The sequence below is a fragment of the Bubalus bubalis genome, chromosome 12 (assembly GCF_019923935.1).
Source record: "Bubalus bubalis isolate 160015118507 breed Murrah chromosome 12, NDDB_SH_1, whole genome shotgun sequence".
Classification (NCBI taxonomy): Eukaryota; Metazoa; Chordata; class Mammalia; order Artiodactyla; family Bovidae; genus Bubalus; species Bubalus bubalis.
This window is the reverse complement of record NC_059168.1, coordinates 83,135,291-83,156,927: the sequence shown is the minus strand read 5'-3', so window position 1 is coordinate 83,156,927 and position 21,637 is coordinate 83,135,291. Positions and strand designations below refer to the sequence as shown.

At 42.8% G+C, this 21,637-nt stretch overlaps 1 protein-coding gene across 1 annotated transcript; it reads left to right on the top strand.

The window, feature by feature from the left end:
- Window positions 1-508: 508 nt before the first annotated feature.
- On the top strand, window positions 509-5,004 carry LRATD1 (LRAT domain containing 1). The gene is made up of 2 exons (XM_006067073.4): window positions 509-743; window positions 1,733-5,004. The coding sequence occupies exon 2, from the start codon at window positions 1,769-1,771 to the stop codon at window positions 2,660-2,662; it is 894 nt and encodes a 297-aa protein (XP_006067135.1). The 5' UTR covers window positions 509-743; window positions 1,733-1,768; the 3' UTR covers window positions 2,663-5,004.
- Window positions 5,005-21,637: the final 16,633 nt, after the last annotated feature.

Genomic DNA, 21,637 nt, shown 5'->3' with positions numbered 1-21,637 from the left:
TGCCTGTGCGCCAAAGACTAGTCCAGGAGGCTTCAGGAACCCAGGGTCAGGGGTCCCCAGCAGGGCCCCAGGTGCCCGCCTCTAACAATGGCGTTCCTCGCCCTGGGGCCGCGCCAAGTGCTCGGGGTGCAGTGGGGATTTTTCACCCCCAGATTCAGCTTCACTGATTGGATCTGTTCTTCCGGGCAGAGTACCATTCCGGGAGGATGGTGCGCTCGGTTAAGATCCGTAGCAGCAGCTGCTGGGCGCGGAGGGAAGCGGGCCGCCCAGGCAAGCCGGCCTCCCCTCGCGCGCTCCCGGCAGGCGCTCACACCTCGCTCCCGAGGGCGGCGCGCGCTCCGGTGCGCGGAGGCGGGGCGGGGCGCGCACAGGAGACCCGCCCCTGCATCCCGCCCCCTCCGGCGGAGATTGACGGAGCCTGGGCACTCGCCCCAGCCAATGAGCGCGTCCCGGGGCGGGCCCTGGAACCAGCCGCTTCGGCTACTTAAGAGTCGTCCGCTGGGCTGCACGAAAGCAGAACAGAGTCTGGACTGCCCAGGTGGAGCCGGCGCCCCTGCCACCGCGGACTGGCAGGCGCACGGGCACCGCGCCGGAGGCCGCACCGCACCGATCCACGCGGGGCAGAACTGAGCCGCAGCCTCGCTCGCCGCCCAGGACCCGCTCGTCACCACCACCTCCGCGGCACCCATGGGGACCAGGAGACTTTAAAGGAGTTTGGGGTTTCGGGAGCAGGGAAATCACGGGTACGAAGAGGTGGTTTGCTTTGCCTTGGAAACGTGTTTTCTTCGTCCGATTGTTTGGACCCTGTGCCGGGTAGGAGGGACAGGGGTCTTTTGGCTGCAAGTGGACCTCGTCACACAACCCACAGCCGCACACATGCACCCCGCACCGGCTTCCCCATCCTCCCCTCGCCTCTTTGTTAGGTTATTTTAGACAGAGCAGCCTCGCCCTGGCGCAGCCAGATTGACTCGGCTGGCAAGGGGGGTGGGGGGGGGGGGCAAGAGTACTCAGGGGCAGAGTGCACCTGCCTGTGTGGGCAGGTGTGCCTGAGAGTATGGATGTACGTGCCCGGGCTAGCGTGCAAGCGTGGGATTGGAATTGTGTGCGAAGGTGGGGGTCCGAGTGTGTCGTTGCGAAGGTTTGTCATTGTGTGTGCATGTGACATTATCACACCAGTGTACCAGCCTGTCAGAGCGTCTGGACTCCCAAGTGTGCAAAATTTTGTTGGTGTCAAGCGAGTGCCTGTGATGTGTGCAATTGTCATTGTGCGAGGCGCTGTCGGGGAGTGTGATCTAGTGTAAAACTGAGGGGTGGGCTGGGGAGGGTGGGGACTGACATGTGAACACAGCTTGCTCCAAGCTCTTCTGGGACCAGAGGCGTCCCTTCCTTCTCCCAGCCCAGCCCTCCGTCCTTTCCCGGGTGTCCTGACTCCCACGCTGCCCCAGCCCGCCTGTCCTTCCCACCAGGACCCCGCACGCCCTCCAGCCCTCCTGCCTTTTCTCTTGTGGGAGTTGGACCCGGGTTCCCGTACAGGGTCTGAGACTGTGAGACTGTCCGCGGACCGGTGGCTTCTGTGCCAGTCCTGGCCCCCGGTTGGCAAAGGGCACTCGGCTGGGACGGTTGACTCGAGGACAGGCGCTCGGGCGGCCAGGTCCCAGAGCCACCGCTCGTCCTGGGGAGGGCCGGGCGCGACTCTGATCGTGTTCTCTGCGTGTCTCCTGTGCTTCTGCAGATCCCCGCTCCTGGCCCTCGCCTCGCCGCCTCATTGATGGGCAACCAACTGGACCGCATCACCCACCTCAACTACAGCGAGCTGCCCACCGGGGACCCGTCAGGGATCGAAAAGGACGAGCTGCGGGTCGGGGTCGCTTACTTCTTCTCGGATGAAGAGGAGGACTTGGACGAACGCGGCCAGCCCGACAAGTTCGGCGTGAAGGCACCCCCGGGCTGCGCCCCCTGCCCGGAGAGCCCCAGCCGCCACCACCACCACCATCACCACCACCACCTGCTGCACCAGCTGGTCCTCAACGAAACTCAGTTCTCCGCCTTTCGGGGCCAGGAATGCATCTTTTCCAAAGTGAGCGGCGGCCCGCAAGGCGCCGACCTGAGCGTCTACGCGGTCACCGCCCTGCCGGCACTCTGCGAGCCAGGCGACCTGTTGGAGCTGCTGTGGCTGCAGCCCGCGCCGGAGCCGCCCGCGCCCGCCCCGCACTGGGCCGTGTACGTGGGCGGCGGGCAGATCATCCACCTGTGCCAAGGCGAGATCCGCCAGGACAGCCTGTACGAGGCGGGCGCGGCCAACGTGGGCCGGGTGGTGAATAGCTGGTACCGCTACCGTCCCCTGGTGGCTGAGCTGGTGGTGCAGAACGCCTGCGGCCACCTGGGCCTCAAGAGCGAAGAGATCTGCTGGACGAACTCGGAGAGCTTCGCCGCCTGGTGCCGCTTCGGCAAGCGGGAGTTCAAGGCGGGCGGGGAGGTGCCGGCCGGCACGCAGCCCCCGCAGCAGCAGTACTATCTCAAGGTGCACCTGGCCGACAACAAGGTGCACACGGCCAGGTTTCACAGCCTGGAAGACCTCATCCGCGAGAAGCGCCGCATAGACGCCAGCGGCCGCCTGCGGGTGCTCCAGGAGCTCGCGGACCTCGTGGATGACAAGGAGTAGCAGTAGTCTGGAGGGGGGAGCCGCCCTCCCCTCCGGTCTCCTGGCGCCCGGCTCCTTCCCCGCCCCCAGGCTCCAGGCCAGCGATTCACCACCCCCGCCCCCCCGTTAAGGGCAGCCGGCAGCGACCAGCTCCCCAGGTGGCAGCCTCAGCCTCGCAACTCTCTGGCGATGGCAGAAGTCCCAGGAACTCGCCTGGGGACCCAAAAGGCGGTGCGCGCTCGGCGGAGCTCCCTAAGGGTGGTGATGGTGTTGGGAGACCCAGAGTGCGCTACCCACCTTGGGTTGTAAGTGGGGATTGGATAATGGGCCGAGGGGAGCAGGGACCAGGCCTCCCCCGCGAGTCACTGGTCAGTGAATGACCCTCGATCACTCCTAGAAAGGGACCTTCACCGCGCCCCAAACGTGCACACACAAGGCCGGTGGGAGGTGAGCATCGAGCGTGTCAGGGCACCGATCCGCTCCAGTATGGATGTGTCCCCAAGACAGCAGGATTTCCAAGAAATCGAGCCTGTCCCTTCTGCACTTGTGAATAATTCCACAAGAGAGCACTTCGGGACTCCGGGTTACCCCGAGGCCGCCCGGGACTCTTCAGCTCACCAGCCCCGGGTCTCCTGACATTGTTATCCCAGGCTCCGGGCTAAACTACGGTTTGCCTCCCGATCTTTCCACCCAGGGAAGCGAACGCCACTCCCCACCCGCATTCGCCTGTGAGTCTCCCCTGCTGACAGAAGGAATGCCTTCCAGGTCCAGGGAGGTTGAAGGCGCAGCTCTTTTGGTGAGGAGGACCGGTCCCGCCCCCCACCCCGGACAAAGGGAAGGTTCGCCAGGTGTCGGCGAATTGAATTTGTCAAGAGGGTGCTGTTCTCAACCCTAGATGGCTCCCTCCTAGGGCTGCGTTTTCAAAATAACCACATTTTTAAAGGGGTTGGAGGAGAGGGAGGGGAAGACATGGCAACATTCCAGAAACCAGCGTTGTTCCAGCACCATAGCCAGTACGTTTCGTTTGGCTTGTCTATAACAGAAATCTCAGAAGGTGGGGAAGTGGAAATAAAGTTTTAAAAGCAGAAAGAGCAGTTTTCCAACTTTGTCAACAAAGCCGATCATGTTGATGTTTTTTATTGACCATTTTAGCAACATGCTAATAAAATTTCAAATTGAAATTTTTATTTTCATGGCTTTAATCCATGATAGCTTAAATACTGGGGGCCATTAAGAGTGGATTTAGCTAAGAGCTTAGCTAACATTGCCTTTTCACTCTATTTTTCTCAAACCTTATGAGAATTCTGTTTTTGAATATTGTGGTTCATTTTTTTTTTTTTTTTTTACTTTAAGGGCAGCCTGAGTAATGGTGGAGTTTTTAATCGGTGTGTATATCGTGATGAATTTCTGTCAGTTAAGGGGTGTACTGGTTCGGTGGAAATTGCTAGCAGGTTCCATGGTGTTAATTTCTCCTTGTTGTATACCATCACATATTTGCATTGTTTGTTTTCTTCCTTTCCCCTGATCTTCTGAAAAAATGAATGTAGAATTGGTGGCTTCCCCCCCCCCCCCACTCCTGTTTAGCCAGTCCCACAGTTTATTCCTGAAAACTGGAGAGAACTTCAAGGATCAGGAGGAACATATGGTTTTCAAAAAAGTAAGGTTGTTTGAAACCCCTTCCTTGGGCAAGGACTTACTAACTTCTCTCCCTGTGCGCAGCCCCCTCTGATTAACTTGTTACTTGACTCAGTGTGTGTTAGACACACCTCCAGCATCTATTTCCCTTTCAAGGGAATTTGTCAAATAACAGTGTTTAGCTAATTGTTGCAAGCAATCACATACTGGCAGCTGCGATTTAGTTGGACAGCAAATATTATGGCCAAAGCCAGTTTCTTGGCATTTCAAAAATAATGCAATAAAAACTAGTCGAGTTTAGCTGAGACTGGAAATGCCTTTTTTTTTTTTTTTTTTTTTTTTTCATGGTAAAATGATTCATCTCTGTTTTGTTTTTTGGTTTTCAGCCTGGATTCATTCCCTGATCTTGAGTCAAAAGGTCAGATCAATGAACTATGAACTAGAGTATTTTTCTTAAGCCTATTGAGTGATTTATTTTTTAAAAAATGTTTAAACGCCTATGCTTTTCTTTCAGCACATACAACAGCAAAACTTTTGTAATAATGAACTTATCTGTGCATGTATGGAGAACTGAAAATCATTTATTTCCCTTATTCCCCTTTCAAATAACAGATGGTGGATCCTAAATTGAAATTCTATATTGTATCTACACAGCCCACATTCTTTACTGTGTCCTATTGTATCTTGGTTCTCTGCTGTATTAAATACTATCCTAAGCACTTGTTCAACCAGGACTCCTCCTTGACTTCCACCTGTCACTCTGAGCATGGGACTTTAACAAAAGAAACAATGGTCTTTCACACCTGATACTGAGATATATTTCCTCTGATGGCATGGAATCTGATTTTGCGTCACTAAAACAGAGGAGTCGCTTAGCTTGCTACTCTCTGACACTAGTTTAGCAATGCAAATGGGTTTGGCAGCCAAACTAGCCCTCATGACAATGTTGGTCTATTAAGGATTGGGTTGATGATACTTCCATAGATTCACAAGAGAAAAACATTAGTTTCAAAGGGAACTTGAAAGGTCTGTATATTCTTCACATTCCTACTGAAATAATTATTACTATTGGTCAATGTTAATAATAACCAGTCACAGAATAATTCCAGTCGTTGTGCAGCACGAAGAGGCTATTATCAAGACATTAGCTAATATTTTATGCTGAAAATGTGTCTACTTTTAGAATGTTCTTAACAATGGGAATGACACCAAGGTGGAGTTTCTCTTGGAAGATGGCACCAGCAGACTTGATTTTTTTTTTTATAAATGAATATATCTCTGGATGTTATCAGAATTACAGAAATTAAGCCAAAAAGCCTCTTGACATTTTAATAGAAATCAGGAATGTAGTGGCTTTTAGTTTTCTTCAAGAGAACAGAACTTCATAGCAATATTCACGGTGTTAAGTGTGCCTAAGCTGGTTGTTGGTTCTGTCAGTGACGTGGTTTAGAAGACCCCCATTCTTTCTCCACTTTCAGAAGGTTATTCTGAAGAGCAAATAACTAAAAACGAACAAACAAAAAAAATTGAATAGTTTTACTTCAGGGAGTGCTTTGCTACATATTTGATAACTAAGAAAAAAGGAGCCTGGAATAGGGAGAAGGGAGACTAGGCATACTTTAAACAAACCAGTCCTAAAACACTGTTATTCCCAAAGTATATCTCTTTGTTTAAAAAAAAAAAACTTGTAGAAGATATATGTATTGCATTTATATTTTAAATTAAAAGTATATTAATTAGCCTATATATATAAAGTTCCTCAATATTTAAAAAATTTAAATGCCTGTCATGACTGTATTTTATTAACTGAAGCAAAGTTAGAAAACACTTGTGTCAGATTAGAGCATCAAACACAGAGGCAGCTGTAAGTTCAATGTGACCTGATTTTACTAGATTTTCAAAATTTTGATGTTTACTTCCTCTTTGTGTCATGTTTCCATGGTGAATGCCTTTGTTTGAAAATGATTCTTTTTCCAGAAAAGTATGCTATTGGTGTTGTAATCAGTTTATCCTAACCATCTTCCAATATTACCTTATTGATTATGCAGTGTGTGTGCTTTCAACACCCCTAAGAATTCATTGTCATTGGTATCTAATAAATGTAGTAGGGTCAAATTTCAGTGAAATTGATACTTAACTGTGCACGCATAATAGAGCTCCCCAATGTACTTTTATCTACTTGTCTATTTTTGAAACCTTCTGCTTTCTCTTTTTTTAAACAAATGAAGAGATGTAGTTAGGTGTGCCTTTCAGACATGATTTGCCACATGCATAAAGGGACCACAAGTGAAAAACACAGGCTTTCAGGTTTTTGGAAACATCAGGAACTGTGTTTAGAAAATTGTTGTCTGAGACCCAACTCAATATTTTTGTTGAGAATTGCTAGCTCTTTGGAGAATATATGTAGATATAGATATATATTGACATATTCACATATGTATGTATACATGTACACATTTATATATATATGTGCACCTCTGCATATGTGTACACATATATATAAATTTATACATATAGCTAGAAATTGTGAATTCATTTGGAGATATAGATTTATACACCCACACATGTATGCAAATGATTTAAAATCAAGATGGAGAGTGACTTGAGATCTACAAAAACAGGAAGAAAAGTTCCAGGGTGCAAAATAGATAATGAGGAACTGGGACTTCAATGTAGCTCTGCCTAAAATGAAGCATAAAAAAGAAGAAAATGTGGGAGCTGCAGTTAGTCTCACTTTTAGAAGCCCATGTTTCTTGCTTCCCTAAAACTGACAAAGACTCAAAGGAAAGCTATAAAGATTAGAAAAAAGAAGACACATGATGAAGCAGAGGGGTTATGAGATGATAAAATAAGCTAATAAGCTTTTCAGCAGGGGATATCTGTTCTCCATTCTAACTGAAGACAGTCAAGCTAAGATCTTATTTTCTGACCATTTCATAAATTATAAAATCTCTGATTTCCTAACTGACAGGTTGAATGTTTACCTCATCTGAACTTGCAATGTAAGAGATTTAAGCCTGTGAATATGTTAGGGAAAAGGAAAAATAGTCTTCTCTGCTCTTTTTGTAGGTGAGTTTTGTGATTATTTTGTTCATGGACAGCACCCAAATAAACATACTGTGCGCTTGGCACATAGTAGCTGCTCAGTAAGTAGAAAACTGGCATTTCTCCACCTTACATTGTTCTCAGTGATACTGATCATTCGGAAAACCAGAAATGCTACCACCTGGCTTGCCAGCTACCATACACACATGGCCTGCGTGTGTGTATGCTCAGTCACTTCAGTCGTGTCCGATTCTGTACAAGCCCATGGACTATAGCATTCCAGGCTCTTCTGTGCATGGGGATTCTCCAGGCAAGAACACTGGAGTGGGTTGCCATTTCCTTCTCTAGGGGATCTTCCCGACCCAGGGATTGAACCCACATCTTTTATGTCTCCTGCTTTGGCAGGCTGGTTCTTTACCACTAGCGCCACCTGAGAAGCCTATATTTTTTTCACTGAAATTGGAGGGTTTCCCACCTCAGAGGGCCTCCCGGTAAAGAATCTGCCTGCTGTGCAGGAGAACTGGGTTCAAACCCTGGATCTGGATGATCCCCTGGAGAAGGGAATGGCTACACACCTCAGAAAGCTCACAGAAATATGATTTATGAGGCTTAAGGCTGATTTTAGTTAAAGGATATTCTGTATATTATTTGCTTCTAGGAAAAAAAAAATTATAACTATCAAAGAATCCAAAGAAAAGATCTTCTCCTATCATTTGCTTAGAAAGGGGAAAGCAAAAATAATTCTGAGAAAAACTTCCACAGCATCATCTCTCATTTACTTCAAGGAGAGATTTTTCTCATATGAAACCACAAAATCATTCCTTCAGAAGGAAGCTTATTACTGAAGCTCTTGCTAGAAATTTTCTTCAGATGTGCAGGGGGAAACCTACTAGGTTGTTAGTTTAACTCTCTGGGAAAATTAGATTTGATGGAGTTTGGTCATGGGTACTTTCTAAATAAACATTTCTCATATATTAACATTTCCAAATAATTGCTCTGCCCGTTGGCTTTCATAATCCAATTATTTTTGTTTTTATGTGAACATGAGTTCTGAGCTTAATTTGTTTCAAAGGGGAGAGGCTTATAAAATATTAGGTGTGGATAGAGCCAATATCCTACATTTTAAGCATAAAATAAATGTTTCAGAAGTTAGTGTGATCTACATTCCATGTTCCAAAAAACTGAAAGGATTGTATAAAGCTACTGCTTCCTTAGGAAATTCTTGCCATCAATCTGTAATACAGACATTAATGTTCTATTCAGGCCACAGTAGGAAACGTGTGGCCTTCTTTATTATAAGTATTCTGGTATCTGATTTAACAAATACGTTATTATTCTAAAATTCAATCTTTTTCCCTCCAACAGTCTTGCAGCATGCCTGTTCTTTGCCCATTGTTTTCAGATTCTCCTGGGAAATGAGCAGCTCTGGCCATGATTTTCTAAATCATCCTCCAGCTTCTAACAGCACATACTTTATTTCATCCTGCCTTCTGCTTCTCAGCGGATATGTTTGCCCAGGTCTGAGCCAGAAAGTAGCTAAGGTCAAGAATAGGGTTGCCTCATTTTACAAATAAAAATATAGGCCACTTGATTCCTTCTGAATTTCAGGTAAAAGGGGAACAATCATTTTAGTATAGGTATGTTCCATGTACTTTTTGGGATATTGTTGTTATTGTTCAATCCTAAGTCATGTCCAACTCTTTGAGACCCCATCAACTGCAGCACGCCAGGCTTCCCTGTGCTTCACTATCTCCTGGAGTTTGCTCAGACTCAAGTCCGTTGAGTCGGTGATGCCATCCAACCATCTAATCCTCTGCCACCACCTTCTCCTCTTGTCCTCAATCTTTTCCAGAATCAGGGTATTTTCTAATGAGTCTGCTCTTCGGGTCAGGTGGCCAAAGTATTGGAGCTTCAGCTTCAGCATCAGTCCTTCCAATGAATATTCAGGTTTGATTTCCTTTAGGATGGACTGGTTTGATCTCCTTACTGTCCAAGGGACTCTCAAGAGTCTTCTCCAACACCACAGTTCAAAAGCATCAATTTTTCAGCACTCAGCCTTTTTTATGTCCAACTCTCACATCCGTACATGACTACTGGAAAAATACTTATACTAAAATGATCTGTTTATCTGAAATTCAGACGAAGCTGAATATCCAGCATATTTTTTGACAACCCTCCTCGGGGAAGACCTTACCATCTCTAGGAGACCTCTGTAATTTTAGAGCTGACAAGCTAAAGATACATCCCCTACTCGTATCAAGGAAGTCTTATCAGATAGCTCATGTGTCTTTTAATCTGGCCAAAGCCAGATTCAGGTCCAGAAACTAGCACATAATCCAAGAAAAACCTCAGAAGGAAGAGTTCACAGGGTCCCTAATCATTGAAAGAGTTGACTGTACGAATGGGGATAGGGGAGTGTTTCCTGTGTCTCTATTCTTCTATTCTTTTGATAATAGAACATGGCATCCTTCATGTTGGGGGTGTGATGAATCCTTTCCCAGACACAATCAGAAATATTCTACACTACTGTCTTTAATCGCACCTGCTACTAATCCAGTCTGGGTCCTCACCTTCCACCTGGCTATTTCCTAGCTTCCTCACCTGTCTCCCCCAATGGCTGTTCTGTCCAAACAGCCATGATGTTCTTTCTCAATAGAGACCCCCTGCTCACAAGATGAAGGCCAGGTCCTAGATGGCAGTAAGGGTGCTCCATGGTCCAATCTCTGTGGATGACCAACTGCATTTCTCTCAACTTGCATAATTTTACAAAACATGGAGTTTTCATTCATTCTTCCATGACTTTCTATGTTGTTCCCCTTCACCTGATCGCCATCCTTGATTTCTGAATGGAAAATCCTTATTCACCCACCCTTCCTGGCCTATCTCCAAACTACCCCAACATACTTTTGGTCATTTCCTTTGTTCCCAATGAATTTGCCTACACCTCCCCCAGACTCACCTCTACTGCAAATATTGTTTACACTTGTCTCTCCCTACACTGAGCTCTGTTGGAGTAGTCCGGGGACTCACTCATTCTTGCAACTGTAAAATTAAGTCAGCTTTTGCTTAGCACCTACTGAATAAAGGGAGGAAGTGAGGAAGGGAGAAGAATTGACTCCTCCATAGTATATGAATAGAGAAGGGAATGGCAACCTACTCCAGTATTCTTGCCTGAAGAATTCCGTGGACAGAGGAGCCTGGTGGGCTACAGTCTGTGGGGTCGCAAATAGCTGGACACGACTGAGCGACCCGCACTTTCTAAGTATATGAGGCATCCTGCCCACCAGCTTACTCTGAGCCAAACCACAGGAGGAATGGGTTAAAGATATCTATCAATTTCTATGTGATTCTCCTTGAGAACCACACAGAAGAAAATTCATCTTTATTTAGAAAATAAGCCAAGATTATGAGGAATCTATATTGTGTTATGAAACATAAAATGTTGGTTGCTCAGCCATGTCTGACTCTTTGTGACCCTGTGGACTATACCCCACCAGGCTCCTCTGTCCATGGAATTCTCCAGGCAAGATACTGGAGTGGGTAGCCATTCCCTTCTCCAAGGGATGCTCCCAACCCAGGGATCAACTTGGGTCTTCTGCATTGTAGGTGGATTCTTCACCATCTGAGCCACCAGGGAAGCCCTACAACATTGCATTACATTACTCTACAAATGATGGAAGGTTAACCTTATGTAGTTGAAAAGTTTTCTCTGTGCTGCTTATACCTGTACAAGCATTTCTCCATGAATGAATTTCTTGAGTTTCATTATGATGGAAATATAGATTTTTCTCCTCTTGGTAATTTCATTTCTGCCTAGGTAAGATAGCTTTGAGAGTTGTAGATTTAGAAGGCAGGAGAGGAGTGACTTGAAAGGCGTGAAGATGAGACAAGATATTTCCCACATGGGGAACTTTAGTAAATGGGTCCTCAACAGCCATGTTCACTCAGTACAAAATGCCCCAGTCCTGTTCCCCTTTTGGGAAGTAAACTCTCTCCTGATTTTAGACTGAGCAAATACACCTATAGCAAGTGTGAATCTCCTCACCTGACATTCCAACAGGGGGAGCAGAAGAAAATCAGCCTCTTTTGAGAGGTGATGTTTGGACCTCCAGGCTGGCTGAACAGCCAGAATGATTTGAAATGATATGGAGAGTAACTAAGCACTAAAAAATGCAATTCAATTAATGTGTTATAAAATATATATGGTTTTATATTTGATATTTTCCCTGGACTCTTAGGAAGAGCATCCTGTACTTTTTAAGGCAATTATTATTCTCTTAACACCTCTGGACATTTAATATAGTTTTGGTCATGGTTAGGGTTTATCTGTATTTCAGAAGCCATTTTAATTTGATATTTTAAACTATAATATTCTGTTGAGAAAAGAAGCATTATAATTTCAAGAACAGAGTACTTCTTGAGAATGAAAGATTACTAATTTGGGATTCAAAACCCAGGTAAATATGGATTATGGTAAAACATTGCTTTTGCCCAGAGAGCAATTTTCAGAGGAGAGAGCAGACGAGAGCTTTCATTATGCAGCCTCACTATTCTGATTTCAAAAATCAGTGCCCCTCGTGGGCAGCTGTTTTATTCATGTATAATTTTATGAGGCAGGGTCTACACAAGGAAGCAAGAGCAGAGATAGTTACTCCATCCTCTACAGACAAACAAAATAAGTGCTTGACAGCCCAGATCTGCTCTGCCCATGTTACTTCCTTAAAGTTTTTAAAGACTTTCCATAGCTTACCAGTCAAAATCCACACTCATGGCATCCTTGAACTCTGCTCCGCTCTTCCCCCTATGCCCCAGCTTTGAAGCTTCATCCTCTTATCCATCACCATACATCTCACTAGCTGTGCTGAACCACTTGTTTCCCCCCAAAAGCCATGTCACTGTATGCCTTTGTTCACACTGTTTCATTTGTATGGAACATCCTTCTCCCCTCCTTGACCTTGTATCATAATCCTCCTCATCCTTTAAAATCCAGTTCATGCATTATCTGTTCTATAAATCTTCTCCTTTTCCTGAAATCCCCACTACGTTGACCACAGTGAGCCAAATTAATTCTTTCTCACAGAGCTCCTCTAGTTCTTTATACGAACATTTAACATTCACTCCACCCAGTTCATATTCAGATTTTCGGCCCCTAACTTAAGTCAAATACATTTTACTTAAGTTATTGGGGACCAGATCACCTTCTGAGATAGGTTTTAATTTTGAGGCAGGGATCATGGACTTTTGATCTTTGGTTCCTTAATAGCTAATATCTAGTCATATTAGTTGCTCAGCCAAAGCTGACTTCATCGAATTCAGTTAATTCAAAAGCAACTACTCTTCTATGAGAACAGTAAGTGCTATTTTTGGATCAATGGTCTAATGGGAGATCAAAAACTCCCTAAACATTTGTTGATTCCTATTAAAGGTAAGCCTTGTTTTAGATCATGTGGAAGCAAAGCATGGTCTAGACTTCAAGAACTCAATCTGGTAAAGGAGACAAGCACACTATTAGCCGTAATCCACTACAACCTGGGATATAAATCATTGCCAAGTTATAATTTGAAAAAATAAAGCATAGAAGGTCAAAGGAAGAAGCATTTGAAAGTCGACATCAACTTCAGGAAATAAAACCATTGGCAAAGAAGATCTGAATGATGTTTTTTAAGATAATTACACAATTTTGTTTAGTCTCTGTTAATAGTTGAGAAAATAGACCAATCTTCATGTTATGTAGATGTACTAGACTGTCTTCTGTCACTTCTATGTAAAATGCTATTTTTAGAGTGTTTGGACCTACAAATTCTACAGTGGTGAGGTTTAAATATACTGAAACAAAGCCCTTTTGCTGTGGAACTACTAAGATTGGCAGGTTATTAGCATTTAATTTACCAATTTATTCACCTCCCAGCGTATCTTTGTAGGCAAGATCTTTGATTGATTGATTTACTGGTTGTCTAGGATTTAATTCACGGGGTTAGGACTAATTCTCTGAGAAGCTGTGCAAATGAGGGGTTTCTTGGAGTGGGCCTGGGCCCAAAACAATGATTATCTTAGGCTACCTGAGAGATGAAGCTCTTGCTTGAAGAGAAAGGCAAAGGCCACTACCAGGAGGCCAGGGCCACTGGTCAGTCCTGAGTGACAAGCTGGGCTATAGAGAAAAAGCAGCCAAATGTCAGAAGCCATGAAGACACTGGTCAGATATGGTGTACAATATGTGTCAAGATTAAAGCCATTTTTCTAAGATAGAATTAATAGTTGCAATAAAATTACTACTAAGAGGAAATTGACAACTCTAAGAAACGATGCCGGCTCACCATCTGTATAAATATTTCAATTTATAGCATATTGTGTTTAATTTTTAAATGACCTTTGGAAAGAAAACAGGAAATCTGTTAACTTTGACAATACTCATTCAATGAAAATAATAGAATTTCTTTGAAGAAAAACAAAGCTAAGTCTCTTACCTAAAGAAACCCTAAATTTGCTCAGGTGTTTCCAACAGCCTTTGGTGAAAAGCATCAGCTTTCTAAATGCTTCTAATAATTTCAGTAAATATTTCCCTGAAATTGGACAAATAATGCAGACAGAATGTTCCTTTTTATGTACAATCCCCATTTGCTTTAAAAGGAGACATCCCAGATTACATACAAAGACTGAGAAACCGCCAAAATATCCAGGTACACAAATACCAGTGACTGGATTGCCATTCTCTAAGTGTCGAATCTCATGCTAATGAATTCCAAAGAAAAACAGCTGACTTTATGCATTTATTTTAATAAGGCTGTGAAAACAGTCCATTTACAGTGTAAAAACCCCCTGTCTTTTAAAAATGCCATACAGAATATTTTAATAAATTAAATTTGTCTGCCTGTCAAATCTGTCAAATTGATAAGACCCCTCAAGGAGTATTGCTGATGCTGTCGTTCTATTCTTCCAACAAGATTACATGTGGAGTTTAATATGCATGGCTTATAGCGAGGATCTATCCATCAGAGTAATTGTAAGTAACAAATACCAATATAACATCCTAAGTCTCCAACCTTTAGAGCCAGGGTCATTTTATTTCTTTCACAAGCTCTTTCTTTAGCTACAGTTGTTTCCTAAGTATTTGATTTGTCTATGATAATGAATCTAAGGAAGCAAATAAGTTGACATCATCAGAGTAGAACTGTTGATGTTTGCTCAGAAAAGTGTAGATTGTTTTAGTCTTTGTTTTAGTTGCTAAGTAGTGTCCAACTCTTCTGAGACCCCTTGGACTGTAGCCTACCAGGTTCCTCTGTCCATGGAATTCTCCAAGAATACTGCCACTCCCTTCTCCAAGGGGTCTCCTGCATTAGCAGGCAGATTTCTTTACCGCTGAGCCAACAGGGAAGCCCCAAGTGTAGATTACATAGCACGTTGTCATCCTCACAACCAACCTGTCAGTCAGGTTTTACTGTCCCCTGTGTACAAATGAAGGTGCTGAGGCTTGGCAGGCACCTCAGTATTACACATCTTGTATTTAGTAGAACCAGCTCTTTAATGTAGGTATTCTGACCTGAAGCAATGCCATTTTTGTCTCTCACAAGATTTTCCTGGAATAATCAAATGTCTCCTTCGACTGCTTTCCTATAGGGAAAACCCTCTTAATGTTTCCAGATAACATGTGAGACTATTTGTATTAAACTTCTGATGGCAGCTGGTGAACAAAGATGAACTCTTAGGTAAACAAGGTCCTACTGTATAGCACAGGGAACTATATTCAATATCTTATAATAAGTCATAATGGAAAGGAATATGAAAAATAATATATATGTATATAACTGAATCACTTTGCTGCACATCAGAAACTAACACAACATTGCTGCTGCTAAGTCGCTTCAGTCGTGTCCGACTCTGTGCAACCCCATAGACAGCAGCCCACCAGGCATATATCAATTATATTTCAATAAGGACTTCCCAGGGGGTGCAGCAGTAAAGAATATGCCTGCTAACGTAGGAGATGCAAGAGATGTGGATTCAATCTCTGAAGAGGGAAGATCTCCTGGAGTAGGAAATGGCAACCCACTCCAACACTATTGCCTGGAAAATTCCATGGACAGAGGAACCTGGAGGGCTATAGTCTATGGGGTTGCAAAGAGTCAGATACAACTGAGCATCTGAGCACACAGCACATATATTTCAATAATTTTTTTTTAAACAAGATGAACTCTTCATTTTTTCAAAGTAACATATCTAAGAGAAGTATGTATTAGGGTATTCAAAATCACAAACCCATTGAAACTCTGGACCAGCTGTACAATACATATACTAGTCACCTAGACTTGATATTCTGTCTCCTGGAATGGAAGTCTCAAATGCATGTCTAAAAGCCAAAATGAAATCAAGCTTCAATACTGTGATTCTTTTGTTTTTCATCCTGAACTTCAGAAACTGAGATGCACTCGTTGGATGATATTCAAGGAGTCTATATCCATCACCAGAGTCCAAGGCAGTCCTCAGAGAACTGTTCATTTATTGGTCAATAAACATTATGCTGCTTTATAGTGTTTGGGGAAATGTCTCTCAAAAATAGGCAGAACAACAATACCAACAAGTCAGTACATACTGTCTCGAATTTCTTATAATCTAAAATTCTGGATTTTAAAAATGTGGACTTGAGTACAGTTAAATTTTTCTGACAACAGGCTGTAATAATTACACAAATGAATGCCTATTTAGTGGCTGATTGGTCCTAACAGCAGGGTAATAGCATGCGTCAGGCCCTGCAGAGATCTGATTGAAGGATGGACATATTTATACATGTAAAGAGGCCTGTCTAACTTAGCTAGGAGAGTGTTACCATAAGATACTGCAATGAGTTGATGGTTACCCATGGCCAGTCTCATGAAAGAATATCTTATGACTCAACCCATTCCATTTCCATTTCTGAATGGGATTAGTTATTTCTCATGAACTCACTGGAGATCAAAGCTTAATAGATAAAATTCAGTAAGTAAACCATCTAACAGAAGGCTCACATAATGAAAAGAACACTGGATTTTGAAAACCGCATGGCTATACATCTGACTCTGTGCTTTCTGGCTATGTGATCTTGGACAAATCACTGCCTTAGGCTCCTGTCACTTCACATCTGAAAAGGAGATCTTGAACTCTAACTAACAGGGTTAAGATGAAATTAAATTTTAAAATGGCTGTAAATTGTCCACCCACAGTGCTCTGTACATAAAAGGCAATCAATCACTTAAGATATTAAGTGATTTTTTTTTTACCATTGAGATTACAGGTTTTCTAACTCCTGAATGAGTTTGCCTTGTCTCCACTTAGACAGTAAATCTTTGAAGAGAATGAATATTGTCTTACTCATTTTTTAAACCCCTCTTAGCATAATTTCAAATAGACAGTAGTTGTTCAAAATGTTTTTGATAAAAATCAGAGGGCTACTGAAATTTCATCCAAACAGAAGTACTCTGAGGAAGATGAAGGGGAGTATTTTTTTTATAAATGGAAATAAGAACTATTCTAGTAAAGAAAGGACAACTGCATCTACCCAGTTTTTTTATTCAGTTATTATGTCTAAACTGTATGGAATCCTATAAGGACCATCTGTGGATGTACTTCTGCGGTCAGAGAATTTTCTGGGAATTGTTCTCCCATCCTTCACAGAGATCCAGGTCTCTATTATCTGTGTTCCCTTCTGTTAATGGGCATCATACTTGCAGTTAACTATTTTACCCTTGAAGTCAGACATGATTGTTCCAGCCCATTTCTTGTTTGGGGTGGGGGACGACTTATGACTTGGTGCATTCCCTCAAAAACCCTCCCTTTCAATATCCACAGTGTGGATTAAGGGTTGTGTATCAGTTCTCTGCCATCTACAGTGGGGTTTTTCTAGTTTCACTTGTGTCCCATCTCTTTTCTGTCTTAGCGGCTTTCTCAAAGCATCCGGTTTTACTCTCTATTACTCACTTTATAGAAACCAGCACCCCCTGGCTGTCCCTTAGCCCTGGGGATTCATAACTTGTTCTGTCTCCTTGTGCCCCAGAAAAGCACTGACAGCTCATAATTGGTCATGTTTCTTCCAAAATTTGCATTAAACTGGGAGCCGTGCTTGCTTTCTTGGTATAATTTGTCTTACATTTTTGCAAGTAATAATTATACATTAAATTACATTCAAAAAAAAATGCAGGAAGAAAAAAACTGTCCATAGTTGTACTACCCATATAAAACCACTTTTCACCTATACGTATTTTCCTCTAATAATATTCCAGTGCACATCTCCATTTTACCTGTATTCATAGAAATAAATTTTTATGACATATTTTACTTATTAATATGCTATAAGCATCACCAGTGTCAATGCTAATTTCATGTAAGCATCATTTTAATGGTTGCAAAGTATTATATTAAGCAGATATGCCATGGTTTATTTAGTCATTATCTTTATTATTAAGTTTTACATTGTTTATACTGTTTGGCATTGAAAACCATGCTGTAATATCTTTGGGTAGAGTCTTTTTCTATATTTTGAGCTCTTTCCTTAGAATGTTGGGCTTCCCTTGTGGCTCAGACAGTAAAGAATCTGCCGCAATGTAGGAGACCTGGGTTTGATCCCAGGGTTGGGAAGATCCCCTGAAGAAGGAAATGGCTACCTACTCCAGTATTCTTGCCTGTATAATTCCATGGACAGAGGAGCATGGTGGGCTACAGTACATGGGGTTCTTTCCTTAGAATATATTTCTCAATATGGGATACTTGGTAGATGGATATAAAAGACTTTAGGATTTACATACACACTGACACACAATTTCAAAAAAAGTAAATAAATAAAAGAGCTAAAAATTAAGGATGCTCAGCTGTGGAGGGTGGGTTTATGTCTATGCTCTTGGTACGTCATCATCATTGATCCATGAAAATTTTATTGACCAATTGATTGATTTCCTTTTATTTCCAGCCTCATTCATTCCCTTTATCCCTAATATGCTTGTCTAATACAGTCTAATGTGCTTGATAAACATATATACATATATACATGTATATATTCCTTTTTTTTTGTATGTGGTCATGTAAGCATACCTTTTTATTTTGTGTCCACATATGTTGCTAATTCACTTCAGTCGTATCTGACTCTTTGCAATCCCAGGGACTTTAGCCCACCAGGCTCCTCTGTCCATGGAATTTTCCTGGCCAGAATACCAGAGTGGGTTGCCATGCCCTCCTCTAGGGGATCTTCCTGATCCAGGGATTGAACCCATGTCTCCTGCATCTCCTGAATTGCAGGTGGATTCTTTACCACTGAGCCACCAGGCAAGCCTGTGCACATATGTTCAGTTCAGTTCAGTTCAGCCACTCAGTCGTGTCCGACTCTTTGCGACCCCATGAATCACAGCACGCCAGGCCTCCCTGTCCATCACCAACTCCCGGAGTTCACCCAAACTCATGTCCATCGAGTCGGTGATGCCATCCAACCATCTCATCCTCTGTCATCCCCTTCTCCTGCCTTCAATCTTTCCCAGCATCAGGGTCTTTTCAAATGGGTCAGTTCTTTGCATCAGGTGGCCAAAGTACTGGAGTTTCAGCTTCAGCATCAGTCCTTCCAATGAACACCCAGGACTAATCTCCTTTAGGATGGACTGGTTGGATCTCCTTGTAGTCCAAGGGACTTTCAAGAGTCTTCTCCAACACCACAGTTCAAAAGCATCAATTCTTCAGCACTCAGCTTTCTTTATAGTCCAGCTCTCACGTCCATACATAACAACTGGAAAAACCATAGCCTTGACTAGACGGACCTTTGACAGCAGAACTTATGTTGGCAGACCTTTGACTAGATGGACCTTTGTTGGCAGAGCTTTAAAAGATGGACCTTTATTGAGTTGAGGAATTTCTTTTTACTTCTACTTTACACTATTCACCAACCACAGGCTGGAATGAAAGAGATCGATAATACTAAGTGCTGGTGGAAATGTGAAACTCCAGGAACCCTGTCAGCAAATGTCATCAACACTATTGATGGGCATTTACATTGATACTAGCCCTCTGGACAATTTCCATTTCTACTACATTTGGAAATACTCATATACTGTGACCTAGAAATCTCACATAGGTATAAGTTCCTAGAAATGCATACATAGGTATAACAAAAGATGTGTTTAAAAATATTAATAGTATTATTAGTAATAGCAAAGAGCTGAGAAAAACTCAAACCTTCAGCACTAGAATGGATTAGTAATGTGTGCTGTGTCCAGTGGTCTGTTCTATCACAATAAATATCAATAAATTATGCTTACATGAAATCATATGGATAAGGCTCACTTAACATATTGCTGATCAAAAGAAGAAGTTATGGCAAAACAAATCTATGGCAAAGGAAATCAACTCTGAATATGCATTGGAAGGACTGATGCTGAAGCTGAAGCCCCAATGCTTTGGCCACCTGATGCAAAGAGCCAACTCATTGGAAAAGACTCTGATCCTGGGAAAGATTGAAGGCAAAAGGAGAAGAAGGCAGCAGAGGATGATATGGTTAGATAGCATCACCGACTCAGTGGACATGAATCTGATACCAACTCCACAAGATAGTGAAGGACAGGGAAGTCTGGCATGCTGCAGTCCAAGAGGGTCATAAAGAGAAGGACACGACTTAGCGGCTGAACAACATAAGAAAAGTAGTTACCTTTGGGTGGGAGTAGACTGGGAGGAGCATGAGGAGGACTTCTAAGGTACTAATGACATTCTATTTCTTAATCTGGGTGGAAACTGTGGGGTTGTGTTTTTCTCTACTTAAATAAGGGTGTTTTTTATGTTTAAAATGACTAAATAAATAAAATAATAAATGAAATCTAGTATAAATTGAACTAGAAAAGATTCCTGCTTGTATTGGACTTGAGATTTTGTTTTATTTTCATTTGTTTTGTTTTTGCTGTGGTTTTGCCTCTAATGAGCTGCGATTTTTTTTTTTCTTTACAAGTCATATTCCCACTTTGAACTTCTGTTTTCAGTCTCTAAAAATTGGAGACTAAATTAAACAATCTTTAAATACCCTCCTAGATCTAAGATGATATATTATAAGAGCTTCCAGGAAGTCACCTACATTTCTTCTTTTTGACGATAAACTTTACTGACTTAAGAAGAGCTAGTTCTTTTTTTGTTGTTCTTTATACTCAACTAGCAAAACTCCTGTTATCCCTTGGCTTTCCTAGTAACTTCCCATATGATCCAACTATATATGTCACAAACTACCCATGTAAACCAGTAGTTATTTTCCTCATTTTAAATCACATTTTAATCTGGTTTACATACTAAACTTTTGAGAGTCTGTTTAGCATCAATCCTTGCCTATATATTTCCAAACCTACAAAACTGAGGAACAGTTTCTAGTGATTCCATCTAAATAATCAGCTAGTTGCCTAGAAACCACTGCTGTATGACATACACTGGACCATCAGGGAAATCAATGAGAAGAATTTTAAGTATTCCACTGATGGTTCTTGACTCCAGAAAAAAACCCACCCTCTCTTCCTGTGAGAAAATCTGTTAGATGTATGCCCGTAACCGAACTCTTTTCCCTTTCGACAATGGAAATAACTCATATTTGGCTGTCTACATGGTTTCCAAGAATAAACACAATGTGTCTAAGCCTTCCCTGTACCTAAGTGTATTTATGTGATCAAGTTCTGACAAGTGAGATGTGAGCAGGGTGAGTATATCCTTTTAACTCTATTTCCTGCTGTCTGCTGGCTGGGATGTAGATGAAATAGTGGGCAACATGGCCCTGTTGACAGACATAAATCCCTGGGAATGTTGGACAATGTTATAGAAAAGAAGCCTGGCTTCCTGAGAGATTCTTGACAGACAGTTGCCATAGAAGCTTAGACATCAAGGAAAAAGCAAAATAACTTCTATCCTATAATAAAGAACTTCCATTTTGGACCTTTGTCACAAGGCAGAGAAACTATATTCTAACTAATATACTTCTTAAATGTGTTATTGGAACCTTGTACCATGATTGAAAAGTGGAAGCGTTAGTTGCTCAGTCATGTCCGACTCTTCGGTACCCCATAGAATATAGCCCACCAGGCTCCTCTGTCAAAGGAATTCTCCAGACAAGAATATGGAGTAGGTAACCATTTCCTTCTCTAGGGGATCTTTCTGGCTCAGGGATCGAACCTGGGCTCCCTTATTGCAGGCAGATTCTTTACTGCCTGAGCCACCAGAGAAGACCTGCACCATAATTGGAGAGTGTGTAACATAGAGGCCGAATGCCGCAACTGTAAATCCTCTTTCCCAGGGTTTTTAAATTTAATGATAATATTCAAGACAGGACTGCTTTCTTCTCCT

Excerpts from the sequence above, each read along its gene's own strand:
- LRATD1 (XM_006067073.4), top strand. The coding sequence starts at position 1,769 with ATGGGCAACCAACTGGACCGCATCACCCACCTCAACTACAGCGAGCTG.